This window comes from Antedon mediterranea, chromosome 10 (assembly GCF_964355755.1).
Source record: "Antedon mediterranea chromosome 10, ecAntMedi1.1, whole genome shotgun sequence".
Taxonomy (NCBI): Eukaryota; Metazoa; Echinodermata; class Crinoidea; order Comatulida; family Antedonidae; genus Antedon; species Antedon mediterranea.
In genome coordinates this window covers 22413480-22429037 of record NC_092679.1, presented here as the reverse complement: position 1 = coordinate 22429037, position 15558 = coordinate 22413480, and the positions used below count along the sequence as shown (strand labels likewise).

General features: G+C 34.3%; 1 protein-coding gene across 1 annotated transcript; it reads left to right on the top strand.

Moving 5' to 3' along the window:
- The first annotated feature begins 375 nt into the window (after nucleotides 1-375).
- On the top strand, nucleotides 376-7274 carry LOC140059984 (14-3-3-like protein). The gene is made up of 5 exons (XM_072105997.1): nucleotides 376-533; nucleotides 1306-1502; nucleotides 2734-2840; nucleotides 4303-4652; nucleotides 4883-7274. The coding sequence occupies exons 1-5, from the start codon at nucleotides 470-472 to the stop codon at nucleotides 4912-4914; spliced, it is 750 nt and encodes a 249-aa protein (XP_071962098.1). The 5' UTR covers nucleotides 376-469; the 3' UTR covers nucleotides 4915-7274.
- Nucleotides 7275-15558: the final 8284 nt, after the last annotated feature.

Sequence of the window (15558 nt, the reverse complement as noted above, 5' to 3'; positions counted from 1 at the left end):
TTTTAATTTACTAATGGTTCACCAGGGAGTTGTAAAACTCCCTGGGTTGACGCTGTATTCATCTCATTTGGACAATGATATAATAATTATCATAATCAATTAATACATTAATTAATGATATCTTTCAATATAGGCCTACACTCGTCTGAAATTGAAATTGTTCAGTGGTAGGCCTACGGTATATTGTATTAGTATAATTATTATTGTGCTTAACTTCCGTACGAGTGTTTTTCGCGCGCTCTATCGATCTTAATGACCTCAAAGAAAAGAGGGCTTTACACACACACTTATCAACTCGGTTTTTCTTTTGTTTGCCCGACTAATCACCCAGCAGCCGTGTATAATACGGCGGACGTACGTACGTACATTACCTTGCTAATTTGCATAATCGTCGGCCATTTTTTTATGCGAGAAGCAGATCTTCGATTTCATTTTTTACAGGTGTTCAATTGAATTTAGTTATACTAAAATGGATGAAAATGAAAAATATACGTACAACGCTAAACTCTCTGAACAGTCGGAAAGATATGAAGGTAAAATCTAGGCTAGTTCTCGTTTTATATCTGTTAAAAATAACAAATAAGCTAGCTAGGCTAGGCGGGACACCGGCGCGCCTAGCTTCCCGGTTTATTGCGGTTAAAGCCTCCTGCCACACCAGCCTACTAAATAAGTGTATTATATACTAGGCCTAGCTAGTATAGCAATGAGTTAAGCTACATTTATTCACACTTCTTTGTTTCACGGAACGAAAGACGGCGCCGTTTTTAATAATGGAACATCATATTATAAACAATTAAATTGATTATTTGGAGTGTGTGATTGTGCATATTTTACTAATAATACTGTATTCACACACCCATCATTGAATTGCAATTGGAACTTTTATTCTTTTTTGATGGGGCGACGATATGAACATATTTTAGCAGCAAGCTAGTTGTGACTGTAGTGGCTATGATGCTTGGCTACCACTCCAAGGGTCCTGGGTTCAAGTCCCGTCACATGTCGGGATTTTTTCTATTAGTCTAAGGTCAAGGACAAACACCACTCCCAAAGACTTGTAATAAGACTTTGTTTATGTAGAGCATCTTGTGTATATGTTTGTCTTGTGAACCTCTGAGGGTCCCTAATGATCAGCACATTTGCTGGATGGAACACCCTCATTAAATATGGTAAAAAAAAAAAAAAATTAATGATGATCACCACAATGAATAGGGTGATTGTGTAGGTTTTTAAGCAATCATTTCTTCAGTATAATTAGTAATAATATAAACATTTACAGGTCCAGGAATTTAATTTCATTTACAGATATGGTTGATCAAATGAAAAAACTGGTTGAGAAAAAGAAAACACTTACTGAAGAAGAACGAAACCTTTTGTCTGTAGCTTATAAGAATGTGATTGGTGGAAAGCGTTCAGCCTGGCGTATAGTAAGCAGCATAGGATCGAAAACTGAACATGAAGCCGCCCCCAAGAGTGAACTTACGCAAAATTATCGAAAAAAGGTAAAATTCTTATCGCCAGGCACCGAGAAATGAAAGGGATACAAATTTACCTTTTTGTTCACCTTCTTTAACTTCTTTTTCAAAGCACTGCGGTTGGATATATAATCAGTCTCTAAAGCTTGGTTCCCACTAGAACGTAACGCAAGGACATAACGCAACGCAAGCGTTTTAACCAATGAAAAGCGAAGTTATAGACATTTAGCAATCACAAGCGAATAAGCCATCGCTTGTGATTGGTCAATCCACTTGCGTTGCGTCACGTCCTTGTGTTGCGTCGCTAGTGGGAACCACGCTTAAAGCTCTGTCTACACTATCTAACTAGTTTGACCAAAAAATGTGTTCAAATATGGTAGTGATATGTTTAAATATGGTAGTGATATGTTTAAATATGGTAGTGATATGTTTAAATATGGTAGTGATATGTTTAAATATGGTAGTGATATGTTTAAATATGGTAGTGATATGACATCATCATCTTCACATTGTTTTGTCACATCGCGTTCTGTTGTTACATAAAGTTTAATAGTGTACACGGAGCTTAATGGCAATTTGTTCGGATTGTTCATCAGTATGTACAACTTACTAAAAAATGTCAAAACTATATTATTCATTAGAAAGTATTTTGAACTGTTATTGTATTGTGTGGTATTTCACTGTTTATTTATTGTTCTCTTTAGGTTTATTTACAGTACCGTAAAAGGAAAATAACACTTTAAAAAAATGAATGACCCCCTACAGTATGAGACAATAAAAAAGATTTTGTTTTTATTCACTGTCTGTTCATAGCCAATGCCTACATTAAAAAAAATATGTTGGTATCCTTTGAAAAGGAAGTTTGACGATTGACATCCTTAACTTTTCTTGCTTCCTTTTCAGGAATTATTACCACAAACCTTACAGTACAGTGTTTCTTTGCAAATGCAAATATTTAAACAATACTGTGCTTGTATTCCTATGTAAATAAAATCAAATATTGATTGTTTATTGTTTGAGCATGAATTGCATTGTTGCAAGTCTGATTGATGATTAGCTAATATTGATTATCAAGTATTGATTACCAAATATTGATTACCAAATATCGATTACCAAATAGTGATCAAATATCGATTATCAAGTATTGATTACCAAGTATCAATTATAAAATATCAATTTATCAAATATTGATTATCAAATATCGAATATTGATTATCAAATATCGATTATCAAATATTGATTTTAATCTCATTTTTAGATTGAGGAAGAATTGAATGTCACTTGTAAAGAAGTTCTCGATCTGCTTCAAGATCATTTAATTCCAAATACTGAAGAAGTTGAATCCTCTGTATTTTATTTGAAAATGTAAGTATGTTTACACAGTTTGTCTGTGAATGGCATGTGGAAGCAAATGGGCATTAGCAGATTGTACTATTAGTATTTTCAATTTGAAACAACATAAAATAAAGGAAATATTTTGTCTGCAATATGGCACAGTTGTATAAAGAACTAACCATTAACAAGGATCATATACAGTAAGCTATAAGCTTAAAACCAACCCAACATTATAAAGCAAGTTACTATAGCGCAAGTATTGTGTAATATTTCCGCTTTGGTTGTCATATGTCATACAGTTTAACAATTTTCACAAAAAACCTTGACCTGACCTTGGCATTGCTATTGTTCTGTATACCGTGTTTCTAGTTCATATAGAATATTAGTGAGATGATGTCTCCATTTTAGGACAACCCCTTTAAGAGGACCCAAGAAAGTGTCCCCTTAATAGAGGTGTCCTATGAATAGGGGTTAGCATTGGTTGTTGGTACAATATATATTTCTCTTGTTCGTATCATTGTAAAGTGTCCCCTTAATAGAAGTGTCCTATGAATAGGGTTAGCATTGGTTGTTGGTACAATATATATTTCTCTTGTTCGTATCATGTGTGTCAAGTGTCCCCTTAATAGATAGTGTCCCCCTAAAAGGGATGTCCCAAATGAGTTTTCCTCTGAATAGGGGTGTCCCAAAAGAGGGGTACTACAGTTACTGGATATGAACGATGTCTAGATAAAGGAAATAGCTTAATAACAGCAGTTGAGGTTAATCCTCCCAATTGTAAATCCAGTTAGATAATAAACACAAGTGTGATTGCAGGTCACAAATTCGCTAATCAAATTGAACTACTTCCTGTGTCGAGAATGGAGTTAGTGATTTGACATTGTCAAAAATGTTAGCATAAGTAAGGTTTTAGAAGTAATGCATTACTAGTACTAGTGATTGCGATGTAATGTAAAATCTTGTGTTAACTGTGACACATCACAATGTGTTTATGTACATTATAAAGCTTGGGCCGTGACTTGGTCTAAAATCCAGTGGCCGAATTCACCTTTCACACTTAGGCTAAGGGAAAAATCTTCTATCTAAATGAATACAATTTAAAATATTTATTGAGTTAAGTGAAATACTTAAATATTTAAGGGAAATATCTCACTTAAGTGTGATTGGTGAATACGGCCATAAAATTTACATAATAATGACCATGATGTACATAATAATCTAATATTATTTTCATGGAATAAAATTTAATTGATTGATCTTTTAACCACTCTATTCTCTAATCTGGCTCTTAAAGTGTGAATGATATAATAATTTAAACTTTGTCAACACTATCACACTTTATGTGACAACAAAAGTGATGTGCCCATATATGGACATGATGATGTCATATCATTACCATATTCAAACATAACACTACCATATTTGGACACATCATATAAAATTTGATAGTGTAGACAGAACTTAACATCAATATATTAATTTTTTTATGCAGGAAAGGCGATTACCATCGATACTTAGCCGAGTTCAAATCAACCGAAGACCGACAAGCTTGCACCGAAGAAAGCCTTGAGGCGTACAAACAGGCGCTGGAAAAAGCTAAAACCCAATTGGCACCAACGAACCCAATACGTCTAGGACTCGCATTGAATTTCTCCGTCTTCTACTACGAAATCCTAAACGATCCCGAAAAAGCCTGTACTCTGGCGAAAACCGCATTCGATGAAGCCATGGTTGATGTAGAGCAGGATCAGCAAACGGGAACATATAAGGATTCGACGCTGATTATGCAGTTGCTCCGTGATAACCTTACCCTTTGGACCGCAGAATCCGAAGACCAGGATGGTAATTTATTTTTTTTGCTATTAAATTAAATAATTTTGACATAGTCACTTTAAGCCTGTTTTTTTCCAGTCCACAGAGCCATGAACAATGTTTGTTGGAATGATGAATAAATCAAAAATATTATTATTTATACAAGTTTTTTTCGACCTACAAAATTGGAATCAAATAGGTATAGGTATAAATTATTTGCAACCATGAATATTAAAAATTAATATTGCTTTTTGTTTCAGACGATGATACTCGTGTCGAACAGGTTCAGTAATGGTTTGGACATTGGATGATGTGGATTGACCAATCAAACAGTCGGGTCATTTATCATTGACGTATGGGTATTGTCATTTGTATACTCTTTTCTTCATTTTACTGTTTTTAAGACTTGGTAATAATTTACACGATACAAATAATAATAATAATAAAGATTTAATACATTGAGAATCAAGCTAGCAAGATTTGCGATAACATGAATTTTATTTCTCGCAAAAGAAACATTTTTGTATTTATCAGTGGACTTTATCATACACAAATAGAATTTTCTTTATTAACTTTTACTAGGCCTAGTTGAGCAAGTCAACAACAATTGTCGTGGTGTTATTGAACATTGGAGGCCATAATCTAAAAAAAACAAACCCATCACAATTGCATTGTACGATGCTTTGTATACCCATGCTTTTTAAAATAATAATTTAAGCAGTGCTGTTCACTTTTTTCATTACGTGTATAATTCGATTTAAAACAAAAATCAACCTTTATTTACTTTAAAATGTTCCTTTATTTCTTCCATATTCTTGTCCGAAAATGTTCAAATGAAAAAACGTTGTGGAGATTTAAAAGCTAGATAGTACATTATTGGACCAACAATTGTTTTTAGTCTTAATTGTATAAAATAAAATGTTTCCCCCACTGAAATTAAATGGCATATCCAAAGATTGAGCCAATAACACATTTGTTTAATGTTGAAGCATTTATGCTAGATAACCTCCATCTGTTTTCTCTGCTACCTATACTTTGGATCATAAACTGTTTTCTTAAAATACCGCACTGTAACAAACACTACTTAGCAGTAGATGTTATCTGGACTCATTATGCTAATTATATGCGACAATCTAATTTGCATATTTGAGCTAAATTTACATCCTCTATTCCTATACTGTGTAATGCAATCGGAGATACATAGTAATTATGCAAATTTAGCATATTTGCATATAGTATCACAACATGTGTTTGCTTGTGAGCATGTGCTGTACGTCTATAACATTTATGCAGTTCTAATGCACGCTGCACAACTTTATTTCAAATGTATTAAGAATTGTTGGCTTTATCGGGAAAACAATTGGCTTAGGATAGCTAACTAGATACAATTTTAGTAATTTAATATAATTAGATAGGCCTATATTATTACCCTATTGCTTCTCTGCATTTAGACCGCTAAAAACTTCTCTTTTTAATAAATATCTGTTTGTTTGCTCTATGTTCTGTGTAGTAGTATATTATTATTGGGTGTTTTTGTGCCATATGAAATATTGTAGGTAGTATGAAATTGCCAGGTTTTGCTGAAAATTTAAGCTTCATTTTTTCACCCAAGGGCCACATTAATGTCATGATGTGTATGCATGTTTTTCATCCCAAGTTCAAAAGATTTTTGAATGGATATTATGAAAATGAATTATTCTCTCCCTATTTTTGCCATACTGTACTCGCCTAAAATAGGATAAAATTACCACTGTTTACAATTATGCATGTACAAATGTACTTAATCGAATACTATTAAACAATTCTAAAAGAAATCTTAAGAAATATATAACTAAATAAAAAATTGGCTTGTATAACAACAAAATGGCAATAAAATACCTTAGAATATCAGAGGTAATAACTAGTAATTTGTGAGAATCATGTGTTATAATCTCGCATCAATCGGCTGAATGTATCAAGTACGCAGTTTTGATCTTGAAGGGAAGTAATTTATCGCTCACGGTATAATAAATATATTATTACTTTAATGCCTATTATAGTAAGTTGAAAAGCATAACTAACCATAATAATGATGTAATTTCAGTATGGTCATATATTTTCATATATTTAATTTTTTAATATGAACATTGTCTCCTGTTAGTGTGTTTGTTGTACGTATTTTAATAAGATTATTTATCATTTTTTAGTTGGCATAGTTACTTATAGAATAGTGTTAGCCGATGTTTTGTACTGTATCAATAATTTGTACAGTATCACAGGCAGATTCTGTAATACAGTTTAACATATGTAACACACCTGTATCATGGGTCATAAACCCAGCCAAAAATGTTTTCAATTGATTCAATTCAACTTTAACATAAACCACTATGCACAACATGTGACACATATGTGACACTGTTTTACAGAATGTGTACAGTTTCACAGGCACATTCTGTAATACAGTGTCACATATGTATCACATGTGACATAAACCACCATGCACAATATGTTACACTGTATTATAGAATTTGCCACGATACTGTACAATTATTATGCCATATGTGGAGATACAGTGCAGAGAATTGGGTGATAGTCTCAGATCATAGTGTATACATGCACTATCCCACATTAGGGTCCGGTTGTAGTGGTGTTATTTTCTTTGTTTAGTGCTGATACAGGTATATATAGTCACGTAATGGTTCATGGTTTATTCATCAAATAAATAATATGAATGTTGCATAATACAAATGTCTGATTTCTTTCTGAATATTTATTACGATTTTGCACATAATACTCCCCTCCCACAAAGAGTATATTCCCATCCACCTCCCCAAAGAGTATAATCCATCCCCCTCCCCAAAGAGTATACTTCCTCTCCCTCCCCAAAGAATATACTCCGCTCACAAAAAAAGTATACTCCACTCCCAAAGAGTATACTCCCTCCCCAACGAGTATACTCCCTCCCCAACGAGTATACTCCCTCCCCAACGAGTATACTCCCTCCCCAACGAGTATACTCCCTCCCCAACGAGTACACTCTCTTCCAAAAGAGTATACTCCCCCTCCCCAAAGAGTATAATTATTCCCCTTCCCAAAGAATATACTCCCCTCTTACTCAACTTTCCAAATCTTTAAAAACTGCGGATTTTCAGGACAGACACAAGAAGTATCGATCGAAAGAGAATTAAACCGATTGCTCTCTCTCTGTCAGTGAAAATACATTTTTAATATCTTCGGAATCTCGGAAAATGATATCACTACATCATCATTAAAGCAACTATATATATACGGAAGTATACTGGCTCTCTTGTTAGTGTGCCCTCAACGTGTTTATTGCGTAATATTACGTAAGAAAAGCGTTGCGGTGTTAAACAGATCCTAGCTTAAATTAAGACTCTTTGCTAAATTAGCTATTTAAATGCGCACTATCAGGAACGCGGAAACGCGTTGGTAGTGAACGAAAACAAAACGCCTCGTTTCGGTGACGTGTATTCTACGAAAAACTATGAAATGTTCCTAGCCTGATCCCGAATAATTACATTCATGTTATATTACACCACGTACATTACAGTATGTTTGATATAATTATCACGGTATACGGAAATTAAAACCGCCTCAAATCGGTTTCTTCACAAACAAACTTTGCATTAATGGCAATAAGGAGAATTAAAATAAAGATTGTTGCGTCATAATGACGTCAATTACTATTGTATTTCAAGGAATTATGGAATACCTATACGGCGTTTATGGATTACAATGTTCTGCGGTACATTGTTTTGTTTAACATGTAATTAACTTAAATTTAAGTAGGCCTAACGAATCGATTAAAGATCCGCAATAATAAAATAATTATACACCACACCATACTAGCACACGAGGAAGAAACACTTCAAATTGCGCGTTTAATCTTTGACAAAAAAAAAATGACGTCATTATGTTAAATGTTGATAAATGTGTTTACTTCGTTGCGTTTGAGTTGTACGTTTTTTTGTACGCACGTCAAGTTTGTGACTTTAAAAAGGTACGTTTCTTGCGCGCGTCAACCTTGTGGGTCATTTTAATTATACGTTTATTGTACGCGTGCGTCTATATTGTTTATGGTATCGCGCGCATAATAGGATTCAGGATTATTGAAACCCGCTTTGGTTACAAAGTATTACGATTGATAGTATGTACCAATTAGACCACTAACGCGCGCAACGAAAATTTTCCGTTGATTGCAATTGATAAAAAAAATGAGTTGCGTTGTGCGTGTTTGCGTCCCATTGGGAACCAAACGTGTGCGACAACGTTGTCTCTTCTCTCTGGTCCTGCGCTCCGTACGTATACACGGTATATAATACATATAGTAGGCCCCTATCGTAAGTAATATCGGTCACACAAATATATCACAAATGTGGTGCCTGTGTATCGTTTAGGTTAGGTTTGAGGCTTTTGGTGTTACATGTGATGCATATGTGACGCTGTATTACAGAATTTGCCTATGATACTGTACCAATTATAGATACAGAATACATAATCAATCAATAATCGCCAACTCATAAAAAATGGATCCATTTCAAAGTTATTAGTTTGCAACAGATTTATTTAAAAGGTTTGTGAACGCAAATTGCATCAAGTCTTAATCAAACTGCGGCGGCTAACAAGGCGCCAAATAATCGATATATACAGCAATTAACCCAATGATACAAATACAAACCGGTCCTCATTATTGACTTGCCGTTTATAAATTTAATTATTCTCGTCTTGATTTAATTTCCAGTAAATTTTATTTATAAATCCGCGAATGCGGAGAGAGTGAGATTTGCTTTGTTTACCACTAATCTCGCCTACAAGAACTCTAAAATTAATTGGTGAACATCCGTCATTGTTTTACATAGAGGTGTCTGAACACAGCGAAACAATAATAATATTTAAATGTATTTAAAGCTTGGTTTACACTAGGACGTAACGCAAGACGTAAACGCAACGCAAGCGAGTTGACACGCGACAATTCGGATGATCTATCGCTTGTGTCACGATTGGTAAAATTACGTACCTTGCGCTTACGTCCTTGCGTTGCGTCTCAAGTTTGAGAACCAAGCATGATAAAAAAAAACTTTTATATACAGTATATCGTTGAGCTTGTGCACTCTTTGTGTTCATAATCAGTGTACCATGTCCCGCATACCTGGCTCAGCCTATATATTGTGCCAGTTCTGAACATTTCGAAACCTGAGCTGCATTGACGAGATCTAATAAGATTGAAACAGTACTGTCTGCAGATTGGATACAGATATATATATATATATATATATATATATATATATATATATATATATATATATTATATTGTTTTATCTTATGTGAGTTCATCCCACTTTTATTTCCATACATGTTCCTATCTCTTTACAAATATTTTTCTCTAAAAACATTTTCATTTCAATACACTATGCATATTATTATTAACAATGTTTGTTTTCATCATCTGTTTACATACATTTTTTTTTTAAATTTTGTTCATTTGTTTACATATTATATTATATATATCGTTTATACGTTATATCCATATTTTCCAAACGGGCGTACACATCTCTACGTTTCCTCGATGGTGCATGCAGTGTTTACAGAACATGAAAGAACATTACAACACTTCAGGGTGTTTTAGCGACACTTTAGTAAATCGTTTTCATTTTAGTTTGCATTCTGCACGTCGTAGCCGTTTAACTCAATTCTACTAAATCGAACCGTTATAAAATACAAGTAATTTGTAGGTTTATTTATTCGTTTTTTGCCGTCAGTGTCACTTTAAAATGATAATACTAAATGGAGAATAAAAACATATTACGTTCTCCATTAAACGGTTGAATGACGTAACTTATTCTTTTATCCCGCCTTCGTGTGAATGATCTATGAATATACTAAAAGATGAGTGTAAAATCTTATCCGAATACCGTAAATCTTCTAATTGTAACCGTGGGTTATTATTATTTGATTGTTTTTTTAAGGTGGTTTACTATTAAAGTAGTGGGTTACTATTACTAATCTTAAATTGGGCACATGAAAATAGTAACCCGCCCCGAACTTTTCCGGTCAGCAACTCATAGCAAAATAATAAAACAGTACGAATAAACAAACTTATTTCATAAACTCAAAAACATTCAATCCTCCCCACTCCCGAGATCAACATGCATTTTTAGTCGCGTGGACGCGACTCTATAGTTCATTATGTCGGTCGGTCGGTCTGTCGGTCTGTCTGTAGGTCCGGTATCACTATGCGTTTTAGCACGTGACTTATGGCTGTTGGCCTTGTTAAAATACGGCTGCGTCATAAGTTCTTTTGTGACTCGGAGAGAGTGAACTGGCCACACAAGAACCACGAGGCGTTGGCTGTACCGTAAATCTTCTGATAGTAACCCACACTCTAATAGTAACCCACACTCTAATAGTCACCCCCGGGCTAATAGTAACCCGCCTTAGTTAATCATAATAATAATCCACTACTCTAATAGTAACCCTGTAGTGGATTATTATTATAGATTAACTTATAAGGCGGGTTACTATTAGCCGGGGGTGACTATTAGAGTGTGGGTAACTATTAGAGTGTGGGTTACTATCAGAAGATTTACGGTACAGCCAACGCCTCGTGGTTCTTGTGTGGCCAGTTCACTCTCTCCGATGTTCTCTGAGGTTTCCGGTGTTCTCCGAGATTGGCCGAGGTTTCTCCGATGTTTTCCGATCCTAAATGTTTCTATATCCGATGTAACCTTTTTATAATGCATTACTTATAATCACTATAATTATCACATAAATACCATGTATATCACCATTTTTATAATTAAGTTAAAAGGTAAATTATTGACTGGATCTCAATAAGGATACATATAAAATAAGCAGAAAGCTAAATCAAAACGGTCAAGTAAAACAGCCAGAAAGAAAGAGCCAAGCTTTCTGAAAACACTACTTGTACTCCTTCGCCCGGTCTAATGAGACTATGTGCATGGTATCAATACAATTGCTATATCGCTACGTAAAAGACTGAAATTACACTCGTCTCTAAACTGATAATAATGTACAAGATAGTGATTTCGGAAGTAGTCAACACTCGATCAATTTCTTTCAATTGATATGAGCTGTCGTGTTACTTTTCTGACGGTTTCTACTTGATTACAATCTTCATTGAATGATAAGCGACTGCGAGAGATTCAAAGTGACGTCTGCTGTTCAGTTTGCACTCAATATTCCCAACTAAATTCGTTTTTATGTTCACGATGTCGTTTCCATCATCTAAACTCTATTCTACATCATTCAGTGTTCTTTTTCATTAATCGATTGTAATTGGTCAAATCATGTGCGCGACTGAAGACGGATAAGCTATGTTCACACTACTGAGCATGCATAGATTCCGGTCAGGTAGCCGTGAAATCGTCATATATACGTGTTTAAGGAACCGTTTACACTTACTCATTTTTCCGTAAGCTGCCTGGGGTTTCCTTCGGCGACGTCACCGGGCCGAATCCTGGCTTCAGTGTGAAAGTAGCTAAGTAAGCTCTGTCTACACTATCAAACTAACAAGACAAAAAAAAGTGATGTGCCCGTTATGGACATGATGATGTAATGTCACTACCATATTTGAGCATATCACTACCATATTTGGGTGTTTTTTTTTTGGTTGGACTAGTTTGATAGTGTAGACAGAGCTTAACGTTTTAGGAGGCCTAACTACGGTACTGATGAACCATAATCAGCTGACTTGTTGCGAGTCTGCCTTTACAGCATAAAATATATTTTTTGTCGGCCTTAGTTCGGTAGCGCCAGAGATTCTATATTTCTTGTTATAAGCATCATTAATATTATTCACGGGTGACCTCAAGTCATACCTTTCAAAATTTTTCATTCATGTCGTCCTCATTTTGACAAGTTGGATATTGCTTTCCTCGAAATATTTATTATAACTGTTTAGTTTCGAAATACAACTGAGAACAGAAATAACTAGTATTCGCAAATAGCTTCCAGAAAGGCATTAGCATTATTTTCCTCACAAAAATTTTCATTTTTATCATTAAAATCGTTATTATTGTGCCATTCCTATCATCGTCAACTGATCTAAGCCATATATCAGTGATAGTACGCACTATGCACGCGCGCGTCAACCACAAGTGAGGCGCGTGTCTAAACGTTGATGAAAATTGTACGCGCGCGTGAATGTTATGCCTTTAGGTGCCAGCTGTTTGAACGCCCAACAGTTACAGTTTCGTGTTTTCAAAAAGCTATACGTTGAATAGTACCGTTCAATATCACCATTAAATTTCAGAGAACTTGAATACGTGAAAATCAAGTAAAAATAGGAGACACCCTGGTTTTTTTTTTTATAAAAAAAGGATTTATATTTGCAACTCTACCTTGAATGAGAAAAGATGCTCTTCGGCATTATGCTAATTAGTTTCATACTTGTGTGTTCATGCATCATTTTAAAGATCGTGAAAACTGTGTCACTTTATAATATGTAATATGTGGATATTTCAATTTCTGACTTGGCGCCAAACTGGATTCACAAGTACCAAAACTCGCCTGCAATCTCTGACGCTACAATAATTTAATAGGCCTACATTATGCGTTGTTTTGTACGAAAGCTTATTCGGGCCACTTGAGTATAATATATATATAATCGAAAATTTGACCGTGTTCATTTAATTTCGACCAAAATGAATTTTATGTACGATGTGTATGGCGCACCTCAAAGACGGTCAGTGATGAGATATGGATTAGGCTAGGCCTAAAGATTTAGTTGTCTGAGTAGGCCGTAGAACAAGGTTATGGTAGGTTTAAGTTATTTCGGCCTGGGGGTTTAGGGTAGAGAGTTACATGGTATTGAGAGATGGATTTGAAAAGCAGACGGTTTGAAGGCCCGCCAGTAATTTGGGCGCTTTATACACTCCAAAATCGGAGGCCAAAATGCGCTCTGTGTTTTTACTCAAGTAACGTGAATAGGCTTCCATAGTTTTGTTCTAAATAAAGTATTGTATGCAAAAGAAATGGAATTAACTACTAGAATTCCAACGATATAATTTAACTTATGTAGATTACTAGTGCGATTTGTACCAGAAATACATTAAGCTAAATCCCGTTCCCACTCAGCGCCACTTGACGAAATCATTTTAGCTTAATTTTGCTATTACCTTTAAACTGTTTGAATATAAACGGAGCAATTATTATTACCAACAGTTTTAGCCGGTGATATGGTAATTTTATTCGTACATAAATCCGCATAAACCCTCGATACGTTGTTGAAATGTATAAAAATCCATTTGGCTCGTGTGTTTTTGAAATATGTGTCGTCGAGAAATATCGGTTACAATTTAACTAGGGCACGTTTAGAGGTGGTTAATTATGCATCGCGCGAACGATATGCATAGCAGACGATGCTGCTCTTGTAATGTACCCGGATGATGATCGCGTATTGATATTACTTGTATCTTTTCTTTGAAGTTATTTGGTCGTATTTACGTATGTTTTACATAATGAGAATATTATATCATATTTCATTTGCATCCCTCTTTATTATTCGGAATTTCATCATTTGAGTGTTATTCAATCCAAACTAAAAAAGACGCAATTATATTCACTATTTTGTTTTTTACTTAATCTAACTCATAAAATTAATCTTTCCATTATGTAAATGTTAATAATAAATTTTAATTTCTTTTTAGACAATTTTAAAAAACACAGGTTGAATATTTATGTTTAAAAACCATATCCACGCGTTAAAAGTTTAAAATTTGAACGCCCAACAAAAATAATCTCAAATATACACACTTGCCCGGCCATGAGAAGCTATACCGTATAACCCAGTGACGTAGTCTCTTTCTGATCTTATTTGAACATTATGTCTCGTATGTAACTATACTTCTCCTTGTTGTCATAATACGGTACAATATTAATAGTCTACTATGAATCATACACACACGATTTACAAAATAAGCACTCCATACAACCCTACCCGATTATGAATCAATTAATTTGTATATTTATGTACCGATCCCTTATTCTAATTTTGAGTATAAAAAGACTTTTAATAAGCTTGTACAATTGTTTTACTTGGTGCAATATTTGTTGTATTTGGATATTTTTAGGGGAAACTGACTCTTTGAGTTATAGTAATTGTCTTGCTTTTAAGTTTCCCCTGACCGTTGTGCCTTGTTTCTGTTCTGTATTATTTTAATGTTTATTGGTCGAATAGGCCTAAATAAATGAAAAAATTAAATAAAACCCCAATGTAGCCTCTTCTTAATCTAGTTCTCTCAGGTAATAAAAACTACTCTCATCAAATAGGATCGTTTTAATTAAGTACCGCATATCATTGTCAATCTCAAAGCAGAATAATTGCAATCAACGACTGTCTCTCACACTGGAACTGCGAAAGGTCGCTATTTAATTTGAGCTTGGAGAGAAAAGACAGTAATTAAAGTCTTGGATGAGGAATCCTGTTGTATACAACAAGAATACTATCTACTTATCATTACAATTTCAATATCGACTGATGCATGTCATATCCACTGATTATTATTGTCAATACGAGTCGCAATCATGATCATTTTAATTATCGTAGGAATGTCATTTTCGATACAAAACACGAAGAATAAATAATTCTGAATAACCGAGTTAGACTATCATTGCTTGTACAGCATGATACATGATACGGCAAGGTGGCCCCAATGGCGAATCAAGCTAGTGTCCAGGTTCTCGCGTTCATGTAGAGATAAAACCGAAATAATTTTGTAAACTAAGAACATTTAACATTCAGAATTGATCGAACATACAGTAATTTATTATAAGTTGCAAAATTGGATAAAAAATGTATTTGTTATCATTATCATCATCAAGGCAATCATTTTCATCATTATCATTTACTTTATCCAATCAATAGCTATACGATAAATATTCGAATATGGTTTGTCTAATTTACACTATCTCGTGC